The sequence below is a fragment of the Chrysochloris asiatica genome, unplaced genomic scaffold (genome assembly GCF_000296735.1).
Source record: "Chrysochloris asiatica unplaced genomic scaffold, ChrAsi1.0 scaffold00002, whole genome shotgun sequence".
NCBI classification, from domain to species: Eukaryota; Metazoa; Chordata; class Mammalia; order Afrosoricida; family Chrysochloridae; genus Chrysochloris; species Chrysochloris asiatica.
The window spans coordinates 56965335-56983371 of record NW_006408520.1 but is presented as its reverse complement, the minus strand read 5'-3'; the positions used below and the strand labels follow the sequence as shown (position 1 = coordinate 56983371).

The 18037-nt window shown below is 36.7% G+C and overlaps 1 protein-coding gene across 2 annotated transcripts in view; it reads right to left on the bottom strand.

Annotated features, from left to right (window-relative positions):
* The window catches only part of LOC102819913 (neuronal growth regulator 1-like), a 1419333-nt gene that overhangs the window by 307083 nt on the left and 1094213 nt on the right, over nt 1-18037 (bottom strand). For both annotated transcript variants that reach the window (XM_006831037.1, XM_006831038.1), the window contains one exon: nt 8417-8537. In XM_006831037.1, the coding sequence (XP_006831100.1) occupies nt 8417-8537 (121 nt within the window). The remainder of the gene's footprint in view (nt 1-8416; nt 8538-18037) is intronic.

Here is an 18037-nt window from a genome sequence, read left to right as displayed (position 1 = left end):
TTTTCCCATACTGCTAGTCATAATTTTTCCAGTTGCTAACAGTTTAGAAGTGGCCCACTTGTCCTTCTACCTACTCGGACTTTATCTGTAAGCTCATCTGAAACTTGTCCCCCATGGGTGACCCTGATGATTTTTAAATGTCAGTGGGATGGCTACCAGCATCAAAGTAACATACAAGTCACTACAGTAGGGTAAGCTAGCGACCAAGTGATGGTTAATCTATATGAGGAATTTCAAAATGTTACTGGGGAAATGGAAATAAAAATACTATAATTTTTCCACAAAATTTTTGAAGCCCCATGTTATAACTCGAGTCCTGGTGTGGCATTGTAGGATAAACACTGGACTACTAACCACAAGGTTGGTACTCAACAGCACTCTTTAGGTCACCATGAGTTGGAACCAGCTAGACAGCACCTCACAACAATAATAACATGTAAGTGAAATATTTTACAACATCACTTTATGTGAAAATGATTTGAATATAATTTATTATGTAAAGTTTAATGTATCCATAACTTTGAAATAAGCAAATTACATGACATGTAGAAAAAAAAGGAGGGCTCATCAAAGATATAGAGAAATATTTTAATTCATTTTGCTGGTTTCTTGGAAAATAGAAGAAAGGGAGAAGTCTATCTTCTGATATACCATCAACAAAATGAATACTCAGGTAAAATGTATGGCTTTCCTATAAAATCAGGTAGGAAATATCTAGAAGAATAGAAAAGAGGAGACGTGACATTCACTTAGTTTCATTATGATTTCTCAAGTTCATTTACACCTTTTCATTTTTCGAAAAATGAAAATTCATTATTCCTGAACTGAAAACCTAATATTAACCTGACTAAAAAACGTCATTATTCCTCTGTGTAAAGTGAAGGTGACATACTGTATGTAGTTGATTTTAGGCATTTTGCTACCCACTCAACAATATCTGTATAAATATTTGTGCATATCACAGCATGCATGTTTTGTGCACTTACATAATTAATCCTTCAGAACATGGTCATACAGAATGGCCATCACATTTTCTCTATAACATTGACGCAAACTAAACAATGAACAGGATTCTGAAGTGAGAGGTATTTTGACTTGATATTTGCTATAAAAGAAGGACACTATAAAAATGCATAATCTAAATTTAAACTTTATTGCTTTAAAAGTCAAGATACGCAATGCTCTCAGCCTTAAATACCAGACTTCTACTTTTTAGGTGTACATTAGATTTTGAATGGTAAAATTTTTATATATTTGCTTTTCATTTATCAGGTAATTTGTATTTACCTCATTTGTGAGTTTTGGATCCCTATTTTAAATTATGATGGAGGATTAAAAAGGGAAGAAATAAAACTTTCCAAAAGTGTTGCAACAATTGGCCCCTTGCCTGAAAACAGGCAAAGTGAATAAAACACTATTTAAAAAGCCTGGAGCAGTGAAAATCATCAGAAGGCATCAGAAGGCATGTCTTTCTAGGCCCCAGGCTTAGATTTAAGAATATCTAGAGAAAGAGGAAGAAATTCAGCCAGCCAAGCAAAGAACAAAATTTTTATCTAAGACAATATGCTAAAGTTGTCTTTAGAGAGTGATGTAAAACCTGTGTTTTTATAATATATAAATGTTCTGGTGTGGCAGTGCAGGGCAATACCCTAGACTGCAAGGTCGGTTTGAACTTCAAGGGCAGCAATTCAAACCCACCAGCCACACTTCAGAAGCCCTAGACAGGGTCAATATCAGTAGGAACCAACTTGATGGCACTTAAAACAACAACAGCATAAAAATGTTATACCATTACAATTTATGATTTTATACTTAATCCTAAGTAAATATATTGTTTTCAAACAACATTGTTGTTGTTGCTAACTGCCTTAGAGTCAGTCTGACTCTTAGCGACTCTGATAGGGTTTCCAAGGAGCAGGTGGTGGGTTTGAACTGATGACCTTTCAGTTAACAAACAGTCCAATGCTTATCCTACAACCCTACATCAGGACCCCTCTTAAACACAGTTTAATTCAATTTAATTTCATCAAAGCCATCATTTGTTTTATATTACTCTCAATTATCTAAAATTATTCTTTTATTGCATACAAGGTGTATTTTATTTCTTATCAATCTTCTCTAGTAAGTTCTCAAGAAAAAAAAAAAGTTTAAATTTTTTGGTCTCTATAGAATTGAACTGTAAGCTCAGGCTTTAAGAACACTTAAATGTATGTAGAATAAAACTGAGTCTGTTAGGACTGTCACTCTCAACAGTGTTAAAAAAAAAATGCCATCCAAACTCCAAAGAGTAATATTTTAATAAAAAAGCATGAAGTTTTAGCCACAATGGGACAAACTAAAGGCTAAACATAAAATGTTTTTAAGTAAAAGAAAGAAAGTGAATCCATGAAGGAAGCAAAATTATAACCAGCTTTGAAGATGTTGTTGTTACGTGCCATTGAGTCCATTCCAATGCATAATGACCCAGTATACGGTTTCCGAAGAGTAACTGGTGAATTTGAACCACTGGCTTTGCAGTTTAAATTGAACTTGCAGTCCAGTGCTTATCCTACAATACCACATCAGGTCTCTAGCTTTAGCATCTCAAAATTCTTAACAATCTTGTGTTGCCCTTTCATACTGAATAGAGTTTCCTTGGATAGACATTACAATATTTGCAGAAATTATAGGTTATGACCTAGTTCCTGAGGTCATGAAAAGTATGGTGGCTTCTGTTTCTCCTTTCTTGGATCACTACATTTGGGAGAAACCAGTTGCCATGTCATAAAGTCACTCAAGCATCCTGGTGGAGAGGTCTACATGAAATTAACTGAGGTCTCCTATCAACAACCAGCATCGACTTGCTGGTGGTCATGTGAGTGAGATCCTTTGGAAGCAGAAACTGCAGCCATAGTCAAGCATAGAGATGGCCAGCACCAGATGATATCTTGACAGCAATCTATGTCAGGCCCTGAGATAGAACCACTCAGCTAAGCTGCTCCTGGATTCCTGACACATAGAAAGTATTTACAATAATAAATGCTTACTTCTGTAAGTAGGAACTGACGCAACTGTACTTAACAACAACAACAACATTGATTTAAGCTGTTAAATTTTGGGTTAGTTTGTCATCTCTCCATAATGGAAATATATAGAAGGAAAAAGGAACCCTGGTGGTGCTGAGATAGGAACTGGACTATTAACCTCAAAGCCAGCAGTTCAAACTTATCAGCTGCTCCACAGTAGAGATATGAGATTTTCAGCTTCCATAATGATTTAAGCCTTGGAAACCCTATTCAGGGTTATAATAAGTCAGAATCAACTCAAAGGTTGTGGGGTTTATTTATTTTTATACAAGGGAAAAAGCATTATCTGAGTAGTTGATAAATCTAACATGTAACCTAGTTACTGTAATGTGCCATAAAGTCAATTTTGGGTCATAGAAACCCTATTTAGGGTTTCCAAGGAGTGGCTGGTGGGTTTGAACTGCCAGTCTTGTGGTTACCAGTCCAGTGCTGATCCTACGCTGTCACATCAGTACTACGTGTAACTTAAAATTCAATGCTCTTGAAGCATTATTAAATATCTGTGTGTCTCAGCTTTGCTATCATTTATGAAGAATAAATGAGATCAAAGAACTTACACCTAGAAAGTGTTTTATACTCAATAAATATTTGTTCTTTTCTTTAAATTATTCTTAGGTTTGAAGGTTTAAAAGTGTTCACATTGATTATTCCCACAACTCAGATATAGACTTTATAGAATGCTGAGGAACTGAATGCCAAATTAGGAATGGGGATGTTCAGGCACTGACTCAATTTTGTTTGTATTTATTTATGTTTAGACTCTAGCCTCTATCTGAACACCTTGCTTTGAAGATCTTGATTTAAGAAAGATCAGCAGGAAAAACAATAATAATAATAACAGTATGATTGGCCACTACAAGAACAATCAAATAGCTTGCCAGGAAATCATCAAGGCAAGCAATTGGGTCCCTTGAGGACAAACCCCCTCCAAGACTAAAACTCAAAGGGAACACTGAGCAGGCATGTAAGCTTGCTGGTGACCACACTGGTCTACTGGTGAGTGGAAGAGGGGGAAAAGCAGCAATGAAGATATGGGCTGAGTTCCATCACATTCCACAGACTCCTGTTGTCCTGGAGATGAGAGAGAGAAGAGGAAGGGCTGGTTGGTCTGAAGTGTGGTGAGACCTGGGGGACTCCTGAGCCCATTGACAAGGACACAGGGAGGCCTAGAGGCATAGTGAAGTATCCAGCTGATATGAAGTGAGGGGAGACGCACAAGAATGCCCAAATTTGTAGATAGTACCCATTTGACCTAGCCTCTATGGCTTGATGATCAGAACTTGACTATACAAAGATTAAAAAAATGTAAATTGCTACAATTTAATGAACTTGACCTATACTGTGAATGTAGTAACTCAAAATACCAACTGAGAAAGGAGTCTTCATATCAAGTATCAATCCTATCCCCTCTGTATACAAGGTTGATTGGGATGGTCAACTTAGACTTGGCTACCTAAAATGAGGAGGCGATACAGGTACAAAGTGACTGGCTTAAAAGTTTTCAGAAGGGAGTTTAGTTTAAGAGTGTGCAGGGCAAGGTGGAGTCCTCACAATAGTTTTCATCTTATCTAGACAGGTCTGGTGAAAAGAGATGGGGATACATTTCTTATGATTCAATAGTGAGTAATTATTATCATGACTAATTGCAACTGTCACAACTGTAAAGATAGAAGCTTTGTAACAAAAATGGGGGCACAGTTAATCTTACAGTCCAGGAAAAGAGGACCATAAAGGGAGAAGAGCACAAGTGAAATGTGGGACTCTATCCAGAGAAGCAGTGACACCAGAGATGGAGGCAGAGATGAAGACATGGAGAGAGGGAGAGAGCAGCTGAGGACTCCAGACTCATGGAAAGAGAGGGACTAAGTGTTGGCAGCCAGAAGGCAGGTTTGCAGAACGTGCCCTGTGGTTGTTTAATTTATTATATATATTCCTGAGTGTTTTGGGGTACATCCCCCCCTCCAAAAAAAAAAGCAATAGAAGCAAATAAAAGACCACTGTCTTCAGTATGGATTGCACTTCAAGATAAATAAAATGAAAATCCTCACAGTTGGGTCAATAAATCATATCATGTAAATGGAGAAAGTTTCCAAAGACGATTTTGCTTGGATCCACAATCATCATTTATGGAAGTAGCAGTCAAGAATGCAAATGATAATTTACAATGGACAAATCTGCTGCGCAAGAGCTCTTTTAAGTGTTTAAGGGCAAAAATATCAGTTTGGCCTTACCCAAACCATGGTATTTTCCACTGCCTCATATGCATGTGAAAGTTGGATAATGAATAAGGAAGTCCATAGAAGAATTGATGAATTTGAATTACGTTGTTGCATAAGAATAATGAAAGTACCATGGATGCCCAAAGAACAAGTAAATCTATGTTGCTAGAAATATAGCCTGAATATTTCTTAGAAGCCAGGTTGGCATGACTTCATCTCTCATATTTCTGAAATATTTTCAGGAGAGACCAATCCCTTGATAAGGATATTATATTTGGTGGAGGGTCAGCAAAAATTAGGAAGAACCCCAACTAGCTTGAATGACACTGTGGCAGAAGAAATGGGCTCAAAACTATAACAATTGTGAAGATGACACAAGACCTGGCAGGCAGTGCTTTGTTCTGTTGTGCATAGGGTCTCTACGAGTCAGTAATATCTCAATGGCACCTAACAATAACAACAATAGGAGCACTGGTGGCACAATGTGGTAAGCATTGGACTGCTAACAGGTCAGTGATTCAAAACCACCAGTTGCTACATAGGAGAAAGAGGTGGTTGTCTGTTCCTATAAAGATTTGCAATCTTGGAAAACATGAAGCAGTTCTGTCCTATAAGTCCACTATGACTTGGAATTGACTCAGTTGCAGTGGGTAATTGTATGTGCTCTCTCTCTCTCTCTCTCTCGTTTTTTCTCTCTCTCCCTCTCTCTCTCTTTCAACCTATAATTGACCTGATATGCTTTACTGAGATTTTTATGTTTGTCATTTAGAATTGATGTTTTAATTTTTTTAAATAAAATTTAAAATCCCTTGACCTATGTTAAATCTCATAATATAGGGCTTAATCCATGGATTCTACAAGAAACTCTACAAAGTTTCTTGAATTTATATTCTAGCTCTACCACTAACTATGCAAACTTGGACAAATTGCTAAAAAACTCTGTGCCTTTGCTTCCATAAACACAAACATATATAACTGGTTTGCCATGAGAATAAAATAAATCAATACTAAATAAATACTTATAATATTGCCTGTCAAATAGCAAATGTTATTAAACAGATATTTTGATGAAGTAAACATATGAATGTCCTGGCCCATGAAACTAGTGTAGTATATCCACTATTCGGTTATACTAGCCATCATTCCCCAACCAGAATTCTACTGTCCCCTAATCCCTGCATACACTCAACTCTGCTTTACTACAGCTTTGAGAGCTTTCTAGTGGTGTTTGAGAATTTGGGAATTCCTTTAACTATAATACAAACACGTGATCAATGTAGACTTCTCTATGAAATGAAAATGTATTGTCTTTGGCAAGTGCATTTGATTTCTACAACACTTAGATGTGTATTTCTTTGTGTGTCAGTGCATGTATCTATGTGTATTGTGGAACATAGGTTGGGGAGTGTAAATATACCGTTCCTTTTAGAGAAATAGATTTAAATGACTTTGAAAACCTAATAAAAACTATAGTCCTTCTACCCATTTGGAAAAAGAGAAAACAACTGAAGCTATGATTATGGGCCCCAATTGTCTCTTTGTTATAGACCAGGAAAGTGGACTGAAGATCATTATTATAGCTTTTCTGACAATCGTTGCTGAATTTAGAAATGGGAAAGAGAGCAAACAAAGAGAAAATTTGGAACATCCCCTCATAAAGCTTGGAAACAAATTAGTCTTTAACAAAGGAATTTTCATCTAGAATAATAGGAATAATTCTGTTTGTTCACCTTCAAGAAAAAAAATGACACAAATTAAAAAGTGACTATGAAAGATTATATGTAAACTTGTCTAATTACAAATTGCTGGTGTTTAATCTCGATAGTTATTGGAATATCTTTTTAGTTTTTGCTAAGAACATGTTTTCAAAATCATCTTTTAATTCCATTTTCAGAAAAAAAAATCTATTCACTTACAGCACATGTATTCTCATCTACCATGGCAATATAAAAACTTATGTGATTTTATGTTTTCTGTTTAGACATTGAAATGAAATTGGTATCCATGATTCAAGTAAGCAAGCCCCTTACATATGTGTTAAACAGTATGAAGTTGCTAAAATTTATATTTTTGACTAAGAAATGGCAACTTCACATGAATCAAAATACCATTTTATTTAATATATCCCTTTTTAGTTTTGAAGCAAAATGAACCCTAATTGCACTATAGGGTAAGCACTAGACTTCTAACTGCAAGGTCAGCAATTCAAACTTGCCAGTTACTCTGTGAGATAAATGAGGCTGTTTGCTCCTGCAAAGATTTACAATCTCAGAAACCTTATATAGGATCTCTAGTAGTTGAATTCAACTTGATGGCAATGAGTTTGAATTTTAGAGCTTTGAAGAAAAAAATATATAATGCATATAATACAACATCCTCTACATCACATTTCCAGTTACCTCATAGGAGGTTCACATTTCTCTAATTGCTTGATAAGAACAGCTGAAGATGTATGAATGAGATTACTAGTTGAAAGTAAAGAGAAAGTCACGTCCTGTCATCCCGTGTTCAACAGCTCTTGCCAAGATTTCTAGGGCTTCTCAACAGTGAAGTTCACATAAAGCTGAATGTAGAGTAGCCCTAAAACCCCCTTGGTTAGTCCTTTAACCATGTCTTTTATCTCCTCTAAAGCCTCTTTAGTGATAGAATATCTAAACAAAAGTGTCCTATAACACAAAATTTGAAAATATCTTCTGGGTGAATAAGATAGGTGAAAGGGCTAAAACTTATCAAGGCAGGCAGGTAGAGACAGCAGCTCCAATGATTGCTTTTGAAGTGCTCTCAAGGAGACTGTGTTCAAGCCCTGCAAGAGCTGGTTTACTTCTCAAATAAACATGGTTGCCAGTAAGGGGGATCATGTGCTGGTTCAGAAGGGAGGGGAAGGGATGAACTGCATCAGCAATTTGGGAATTTGCAGGCATTTCTGAGATCATATAAACCGAAGTGGACATTTCTTTTAGAAGCTATTAGCTACTCTTCCCTCCCATGTGGGCCCCTTCAGCCTGCCTGCCTGCGAGGAGGCTGCTGAGAATCATTCAAGCCAGTTAAAGAAATTGCTTAAAGTAAGTATTTGAAACACAAACACATTAGCTCCAAGTGCTTGAAACACAGTAATAATCGCAACTTCCTTACTTCTTTTCTCCTTTGTACCATTCAAAGGCTGGAGGCGGCACACCTGCACCTTCACATCTTATCAATCCACTGCGTCCAGGGGCCACAGTGCCAGATTTAATTTCCTGAATTGTAGGAGCAACTGAAAAAGAAACAAACAATAAAAACTGTGGGTAAGTAAAAGAAAAATAATGTTTTCCTCAGAAATATCACACACCTATATTTCAATTCTTTCTCTATTCAAAGCAGTCTTATGCCTGATAGCCCAATGCATCACATATTCAACATTTTATGCTTCAAATACAAGACCAGTCATTTGCAGCTTCATTTTTCAAGTTGGACAATAGATGAATGTTCCCAGCTAGTACAGAGTAAATGCAATACATTTTGGCCTCACTTGGAAAAATGGCACTGGTGAGGGGAATGCTTCATCTGTCCGCCAGTCAAACTCCACTCCAATAATAGCTATCAATTATTGAGCAGTGACTGGGAGTCAGGCTAGGATAGGTGCTTTATGTTCATGATTTCCTCACTGTAATATTCCAAGCTAGATGGTACTGTCCCTATTTTATAAATGTGGAAGCAGAATCTCAGAGAGGTTAAGTAGTTTTTCTAAGGTCACACAGATACTTAGCTGCAGAATTTGGATTTGAAGACACATAGACTCAAAGCCTGGGATCTTTCAATATTCTGTGCTTTTCACTGCCTACTCCTTGTGCTTTTTTAGTAAATTAGTCCTTTTTATTTATTTATTTTTTTTTTTTGTGTGTGTGTGGTATCTTAGCCAGTTTCATGGCCCATTTTTTATATCACTGCCTTCATACTTCCTCCTATTGCCCTAAGCTGGAAATGTTTTTTCCATAATTAAACAGTGATCTGACTTTCTTATATCATATTATTTCTATCTTGGATTTCAATTATTTATGGGTGTACCTATCTAGGATAAGCACCGGATTGCAAACTGTAAGACCAGCAGTTCGAGACCAGCATTCACTCTGCAGGAGAAATATGAGACTTTCTGCTCCCACAAAAGATTATACAAGCCTCAGAAACCCTATACAGGGTCACTATGAGTTGAAACAATTGCCACAGCACTTACCAACAACAACACCAATCTTCCCTGTCAGCACTCTAAATGCAGGGTATATATCACATTCATCTTTGCATATACATAGATCAAAACATAGTGCATGGAACAATGTCATGATTATGTCTTTTATATAGGCTACCCATTTACTTAAGGAGCTCTAGTACTGTAGTGGTTACAAATCAGGCTGTGAACCACAAGGTCAGCAGTTTGAAACTACCAGCTGCTCCAGGGGAGAAAGATGAGGCTTTCTGCTTCCGTAAGATTTACAGCCTTGGAAACCCTGTTCAGGGTTGCTATGGATCGGAACCGACTCGACGGCACTTAACAACAACAACAACAACAACCCATTTACTTATTTATCAAATACTTATGGCATCATTGGTACATGCCAGATATTTCCAAAGGCACAAAGCAGCCCACACTCCCCAACATAAGGAAGCTTGCATTGAGGGGGGGTGGTAAGATAATAAGCATAAATGAAACAAATAAATAATTTAAATTAAATGTTGTTGTTGTCAGGTGCCATCGATTCGGAACCGACTCATAGCAACCCCATGCACCGCAGAACAAAACAATGTCCGATCCTGGGCCAACCTCATTACCGCTGCCACACTTGACGCCATCAACGATGCCACCTGACTGATCCATCTCATTGGGGGTCTTCCTCTTTTTCTCTGACCCTCCACCTTACCCAGCATGACATCCTTCTCCAGCAACTGTTCTCTCCAGACAATATGTCCAAAGTAGGAGAGATGAAGCTTAGCCATCTTGACCTCCAAGGGGCACTTTGGTTGCACTTCTTCCAAAACAGATCTATTGGTCCTTTTGGCAGTCCATGGCACTCTCAGTATTCTCCTCCAACACCACAACTCAAAGGCATCAATTCTTCTACGATCTTCCTTATTCACTGTCCAGCTTTCTCATCCATATGAGGTTATTGAAAATACCATGGCTTGGGTCAGGCGCACCTTAGTCCTCAAGCTGACATCTTTGCTTTTCAACACTTTAAAAAGTTCATGTGCAGTAGATTTGCCCAATGCAATACGTCATCTGATCTACTGACCGCTGCTTCCATGACCGTTGATAGTTGATCCAAGAAGAATGAAGTCCTTGACAACTTCAGTCTCTTCTCCATTGGTAAGAATGCTGTTTATTGGTTCAGTGGTGAGGATTTTTGTTTTCTTAACATTGAGATGTAATCCATATCGAAGGCTGTGCTCTGTGATCTTCATAAGTATATGTTTCAAGTCCTCTTCACTTTCAGCAAGCAAGGTTGTATCATCAGCATATCGCAACCTGCAATATGCTGATGATACAACCTTGCTTGCTGAAATTAAATGTTAGAAGGTGATAAACAATATGATTTAAAAAAAAAACTTTTAGAAGAATAAGAGGAGTTAGGGTAAGACATGGATTGCAATTTCACGTAGAATACTCTGCATAGATTTCATTGAAAATGTTAAATAAATAAATAAATAAATAAAACCTGAAAGTAGATGAGTGAGTAAGCTACATGGACACATGGAGAAAGAGATCATCTCTTCCAGGAAGACAGAATAGGCCCAAATGATGTAAAGATAGTAAGATCAAGGTGTTTTATAGATATGATTAGATTTACAATCAGTTTACTCTCAAAAAAGAGGTTACCCTCAATAATATTTATGGATCCCATCCAATCAGTGGAAGACTGAAAAAAGTAAATCCAGGTTTCCTGTCAAAAAAGAAATTCAGTCTCAAATTGTAACAGAAATCCTGCTTGAAATTTCAGCCTGCTGCCTAGCCTATGGATTCCCAGTTTAAGATTGTGTTTCCAGCCTGTTGACCTACTTGCCAATTTCCACAATCACATGAACAATTCCCTAAAATCTCTTTTTTTCTTTCTATTTCTGCCTCTGTGTGTATGTATATAACATATATAAATATACACAAGAATTATAATATATATATACTAATTATAATACATGTTGTTGCTGTTAAGTGTCAGTGAGTCAGTTCTCACTCATAGCGACCCTGTACAGGATTTCTGAGGATCAGCTGGTGAGTTTGAACCACCAACCTTGTATAACTGTATATATGTATACAGTGAACTAGCTATTCTATAGGCCTGTTTCTCTGATGATCCCTAACTAATACAGAGAGGCGAGAAAAAACTGAGGAACTAGTTTGGATGTTATTGTAATAAACTAGACAAGCAGTACATTGGTAGTTCAGATCTACGTGGTAACAATAGAGATGGTGATGGGAAGTGATTGGGTTCAGGATCCATTGTGAAAGTGGAGCATTTAGGATTTCTTGATTGATTGAAGTGAGAGAGAGAGAGAGAGAGAGAGAGATGTTGTTGCTAAGTGCTATCAAGTCAGTTCTGACCCATAGCGACCCTGTATAGGGTTTCTAAGGAGTGACTAGTGAGCTTGAACCATCAAGCTTATAGTTCAAATGGCTTTGTAGTCTGGTGCATTAACCCACAGCACCATACCAGTACTCTCTCTATATCTATATATCTATATCTATATATATATACTCTCTATATATTTATATACATATATCTATATATATATATACTCTCTATATATTTATATACACACATATAAAAATAAAAGAGGAGTGCTATTTATTGTTGTTGCTAAGTGCAGGAGTGGCTGGTGAGTTAAGAGAACTAAATTTAGATGAAGTAACTAGACAGTTGGGCTTCCCATTGGCTGAGGGTGAGAAGACTCAAAATGAAAAAAAGTTTTGGAGAGAAACATTAGGAGTTGTATGCATTTGTCTTTTTATGAATGCATTATTTTCTATCAAGTTTTTAGTATAATACATATTTTAAATTACACTATGTGAAAGAGTTCAACCCAACAGAAACTTTGAAGATGAAAATACTAGCTCATTCAGACAAATGATCTGAATAAATGTGCACTTTGGATATATTTTTTATTTCTTTGGAAAGCAATAAAAACATACAGAATTTAATGTTTTTTTCAATATGCAGTGATATAATAAATTTAAACACTCTTACAACAGAACATTGCTTGTACTCTGAAAAACACTATAAATAGATCATTTTCTATTAATGGCGATGCTTCACTTTGAAATTAAAGCACCTCTAGTTCTCTGTGATATTTTTATTGTTCATAGTAAAGGTTCGGCTTATAGTTCTAGATAAAAAACAAAAACATTACAAAGAAATATATTTTTAAGTATCTGTTCAATAACTTGGTGAAAAATAATAAAAGAATGTCTACCAAATACATTTGAATGAGAATGTGTTATGAGATAACATATAGTTATAAATAATGAGGTATAAGAGTCCTAGAGTGACACGGTAGGATAAGCACAGGACTGCTAACAACAAGGTCGGCAGTTCAAACTCACCTGTCATTCCTTGCAAAACATGTATAGGGTTGCTATGAGTTAGAACTGACTCCACAGCATTTAACTAATTCAGCAATGAGATATGTAGTTCTGATGCTGTACATATGTATATGTATGTATAAAATCAGCAATCATTTAAAGATTTTTAATTTTTGTTAAACATATATTCATGAGTTCCAAGAAATGCAATAAAATATATAAAAGAAACAAATAAGTCTTTGAGTTGATTCTGACTCATAGTTACCCTTACAGGATAAAACAGAACTGACCCATGGGGTCTCCAAAGCGGCACGCAGTCTTTACAGAGGTAGACTGTACTTTATTTTCCTGTGTTACAGCTAATGGGTTCAAACTGCCAAACTTTTGGTTAGCAGCCTAGAACTTTAACCACTGTTCCACTAGAGCTCCTTAAGATATAAAAAATATATCTGTAAACAATAATCCACTTATTTGCAATTATCATAATACTGTTTTGCTTGTGAGAGAGGTACAGTTAACATTGCATTTTCACTTTTGTTCCTTCAGGTTTTCATCTCTGTCTCTCTCTCTCACTCTCTCTCTCCCTGTCACACTAAGAGACTTTAATCTTTTATGATATCAAACTATTATTGAATATGAAATAACCATATGAAGCAAGATATCCATCACAAACTTCTATTGATAACCTGGTTAGTTTAATTATTCTCTTGTTTGTCAAGGGGGCCATGACTCATTACAAACAAAACCATGAAATCTGGAACATTGCCTGAAAACCCAGGAGTAATGAACTGAAATAAAACTCTGATTCACTATTAGAAAGCTTTTATGTAGTACACTGAGCATAGGGCTCAGTGATAGGTACCTCACCATACAAGTTAAAGGGACTTGCTCCTGTTATCTAGGGGTTCACAAGCTGCTGTGATGAACACTGTGAGAAGACGTAATCCTTCAGACAAGAAAGGTGACCATGGTTCTCTCCTTGATGTTAATTTTAGGCCTTAGAACACTCTGACACACACAAGTAACAAGCATGAAGTTTGTTAGAAGGGTTAAAAAGATATTCTCATGTAACACCCTCTCGCTTCCCACCTTCCTCAGTAAGTCAGGAGAATATGAAGTAGCCGGGTTAAAAAAAAAAAAAATGTAGACAAGAAATCTGAGGGTATAAAAAATAGCTGGAAAGAAAGTTTTCTTATTCTCTTTAGCTATGGTGTTACTAGCACATACATAGCATTAAGCCTACATCCTACCTAATTGGTCCTGTTGGTATTTGAAATACCACTGACATAGCTTCCAGCATCATCACCAATGTGCAAGACCACAGTCTGATAAATTGACAGATGAGCATGCTCACTCATGATGAACAGGTTTCAGCAGAGTTTCCCAACTAGGAAAAAGGCCCTGGTATTCTACTTTGAAAATAAATTGGAAACTGAAAATCTATGGATAGCAGTGGAACACTATTTGATTTGAATATAATTCAGGAAGATGAGCTCTTTAATTTGGACAGTACTGAGATATGACTGGGTGAAAACTATCTCCTTAGATTCGACCTTAATAACACAGATGCAGAACGGCTTTCTGGACTTTCATTTGCTGGTGTGGCACTACTCAAAATGAGAAGAAACAGTTGCAAACATACAGTTATAATCAGAACATGGAATGCATGAAGTAACAATCTAGGAAAATTGGAAGTAGTCAAAATAAAATGGAACATTTGAAGATAAATATCATAGGCATTGTTGTTGTTAAGTGCTGTTGAGTCTGTTCCGACCCATAGCAACCCTGTATAGGGTTTCTGTGCAGTGACTGGTAAGTTTGAACTGCCAACCTTGAGGTTCAAGCCTACTTTGCAGTCCAGTACATTAACCCACAGCACCACATCAGGATTCCATTATAGGCATGAGTGAGCTGAAATGGACTAGTATTAGCCATTTTGAATCTAACAATCATGTGATCTACAATGCAGGGATCTGAAGAGAAACAAAATGAAGAGTGATATCACAGTCATTGACAAAAGAACATTTCAAAATCTATCCTGAAGTACAAGAGGTCAGTGAGCAGATACTATCCCCAGTTTATAAGAAAGACTAGTTAATATTATTATTCAAATTTATCTTGATGCTTTAAGGTGCCATTGAGTTCATTCTGACTCATAGCAACCTATCCACAACAGAACAAAACACTACCCTAATCTGAGCCATCTTCACAATTGTTGTTATTCACGAGCCCATTGATGCTACCAATAAGCCAATCCATCTTATTGGTGGTGGGGGCGTCTTCCTCTTTATCTCTGACTGTGCACTTTACCTAGGATGATGTCCTTCTTCTCTAGGAACTGGTCCCTCCTGACAATATGTCTGAAGAATGAAAGATGTTCTCACCATTCTGACGTTCAGGGAACATACTGGTTGTGTTTCTTTAAACGCAGATTTGTTCATTCTTCCAGCAGTCCAAGATACTTTTAAAATTCTTGTTCAATATGGCAACTTAGATGCAAGATTTCTTCTATGGTCTTCCTTATTCACAGTCCAACTTTTACACGCATATGAAGTTATTGAAAATACCATGGCTTGGGTCAGGCACACGTTAGTTCTCAAATTGGTATCTTTGCTCTTGAACATTTTAAGGAGGTCTTGTCAATCAGATTTGCCTAATGCAATAGATCATTTGATTTCTTGACTGCTAATGCAATGAGTGTTCATGGTGGATCCAAGCAAAATGAAGCCATCTACAATTTCAATCATTTCACCATTTATCATGATGCTATTTATTACTCCAGGATTTTTGTTTTCTTTACACTGAGGTGAAACCCATACCAAAGGCTATGGTCTTTGAACTTGATCAGTAGCATTTTAAGTCCTCTTCATTTTCAGCAAACAAGGTTGTATCATCTGCAAATTGAAGGCTATTAATGAGTCATCCGAAGGATGTAGTGGTTACGAATAGGGCTGTGAACTGCAAGGTCAGCTGTTAGAAACTACCAGCTGTTCTGTGGGAGAAAGATGAGGTTTTCTGCTCCTGTAAAGATTTACAGCCTCAGAAACCCTGTACAGGATCGCTATGAGTCGGAAATGACTCCACGGCACATAACAACAACAACAATGAGTCATCCTCCAATCCTGACGCCACATTCCTCTTCGTGTGATACAGTTTCTTATTATATTTTTCAGCATATAAATTAAGTATGGTGATAGAATACAACCCTGGCACGCACCTTTCCTGATTTTAGACCATGAAGTGTCCCCGTGTTCTGTTCCAATGAATGCCTCTTGGTCAATGTACAGGTTCTTCATTACTACAATTAAGTGTTCCAGAATACTTATTTTCTATGATGTGGTCCATCAGTTGTCATGATTCACACAATCAAAAGCCTCTGCGTAGTAAATAAAGCATGGGGAAAACACCTTTCTGGTAACTATCTGACATCAGCAATGATATCTCTCATTCCACGTCCTCATCTGAATCCAGCTTGAACTTCTGGCAGTTCCCTGTCAATGTACAGTTGCAGCCATTTTTTAATTATCTTACCAACATTTTACTTGCATGTGATATTAAAGATATTGTCCTATAATTTTTGCATTCCAAGGAATCACCTCTCTTTGGAATGAACACAAATACGGTCTCTTCCAATCAGTTGGCTAGGTAGCTATCTAGGTAGCTCTCTAGGGACAGTGACTCTACGTATTCCTTCCATCTTCTTTTGATACTTCATCGTTCAGTATTTTGCCTAAAGAATCCTTAGTGTGTAAAGTTGAAGCTTGAATTTTTTCCTTCGTTCTTTCAGCTTGTGAAATGCTGAGCATGTTCTTCCCATTTGGTTTTCTACTTCCATATCTTTGCACATTTCATTATGATATTTCAATTTGTCTTCCCAAGTTGCCATTTGATATTTTCTGGATCCAAAATTTGCATATTTCATTATATAAGGGCTTTAAAAGTTCATGAAAAAAATGGGATTAAAAGTTTATACAATTTCATGACTAATTGCAACTGTCACACTGGTAAATGTAGAAGCTTTGTAATGAAATGAGGGTGTAGTTAATCTTACAATCCAGAAACAGAGGACCCTAGGACCATCAAGGAAGAAGAGCACTAGTGGAATACAGGACCCTGTTCAGAGAAGCAGCGATGCCAGAGATGAAGGGAGAGATGAGAATATGGAGAGCGGGAGCAGCTGGGGACTCTAGATTCATGATAAGAGAGGGACTAAGTGCTGGCAGGCAGGAGGTATGCTTGCAGAATGTGCCCTTTGGTTGTTTAAGTTATTATATATTCCTGAGTGTTTTTATGTACATTCCCCCCAAAAAATAAAACAGAGGGAATGGAAGCAAAAACTGTTGAATGATGATGTCCAGAGGAGATTGTAATCATTGCAATGAAACAATGGTGTAAAGCCAGTGTTCTCCCATGTAAACTATCACTAAGTTCACAATTAAAAAAAACAAAAACAAAAACAGAGAGAAGAAAGAAAGAAAAAAGTTCATAGAGTTCTTCCACAATCTCTGTGAATGTCCCTGCTATTTATTGTCTCTAGTCATCCTTTGAAATCATCAGTTCAACTGCTTTACTTCATCATTTCTTCGGTTGACTTTGTTGTTGTTGTTGTTATGTGCCATCGGTTGACTTTAGCTACTCTAAATGCATGAGCAAGTTTCAGAGTCTCTACTTACTTCCATTTGGGTCTCTTCTGTCTTTTCTATATTTTAAATGATAATTTGCTTTCTTCATGATGATGTTCTTGATAACATCCCATATTGTTGCTGTTGTTAAGTGTTATTGAGTCAGTTCTAATTCATAGCGACCTTGTACAGTATTTCCAAGGACTGGATGATGAGTTTGAACTGCCGACCTTGTGATTCAAACTGATATGTGGTCCAGTGCTGTCCCACAGTGCCACACAATGACAGCCCATTAGTGTTTAATATGCTAAATAGATTCTCTAGATAGACTGTAAATTCAGGTGGACTTGTTATAATTTTCTTCAGTTTCAACTTCAACTTGACTATGAACAATTGCTAGGCTGTTCCACACTTAACACCTGGCTATATACATTGTTAAAAAAAAAAAAAAATATTTACAATGAATAAATTCCATAATGCAATGTTTAATGTTATTTATTTATTTTTTTTTAATTTAAGGTTTTTATTGTGGATTGAGTGAAAGTTTACAGGGCACATCATCAGTTTCACATTCAACAATTCATA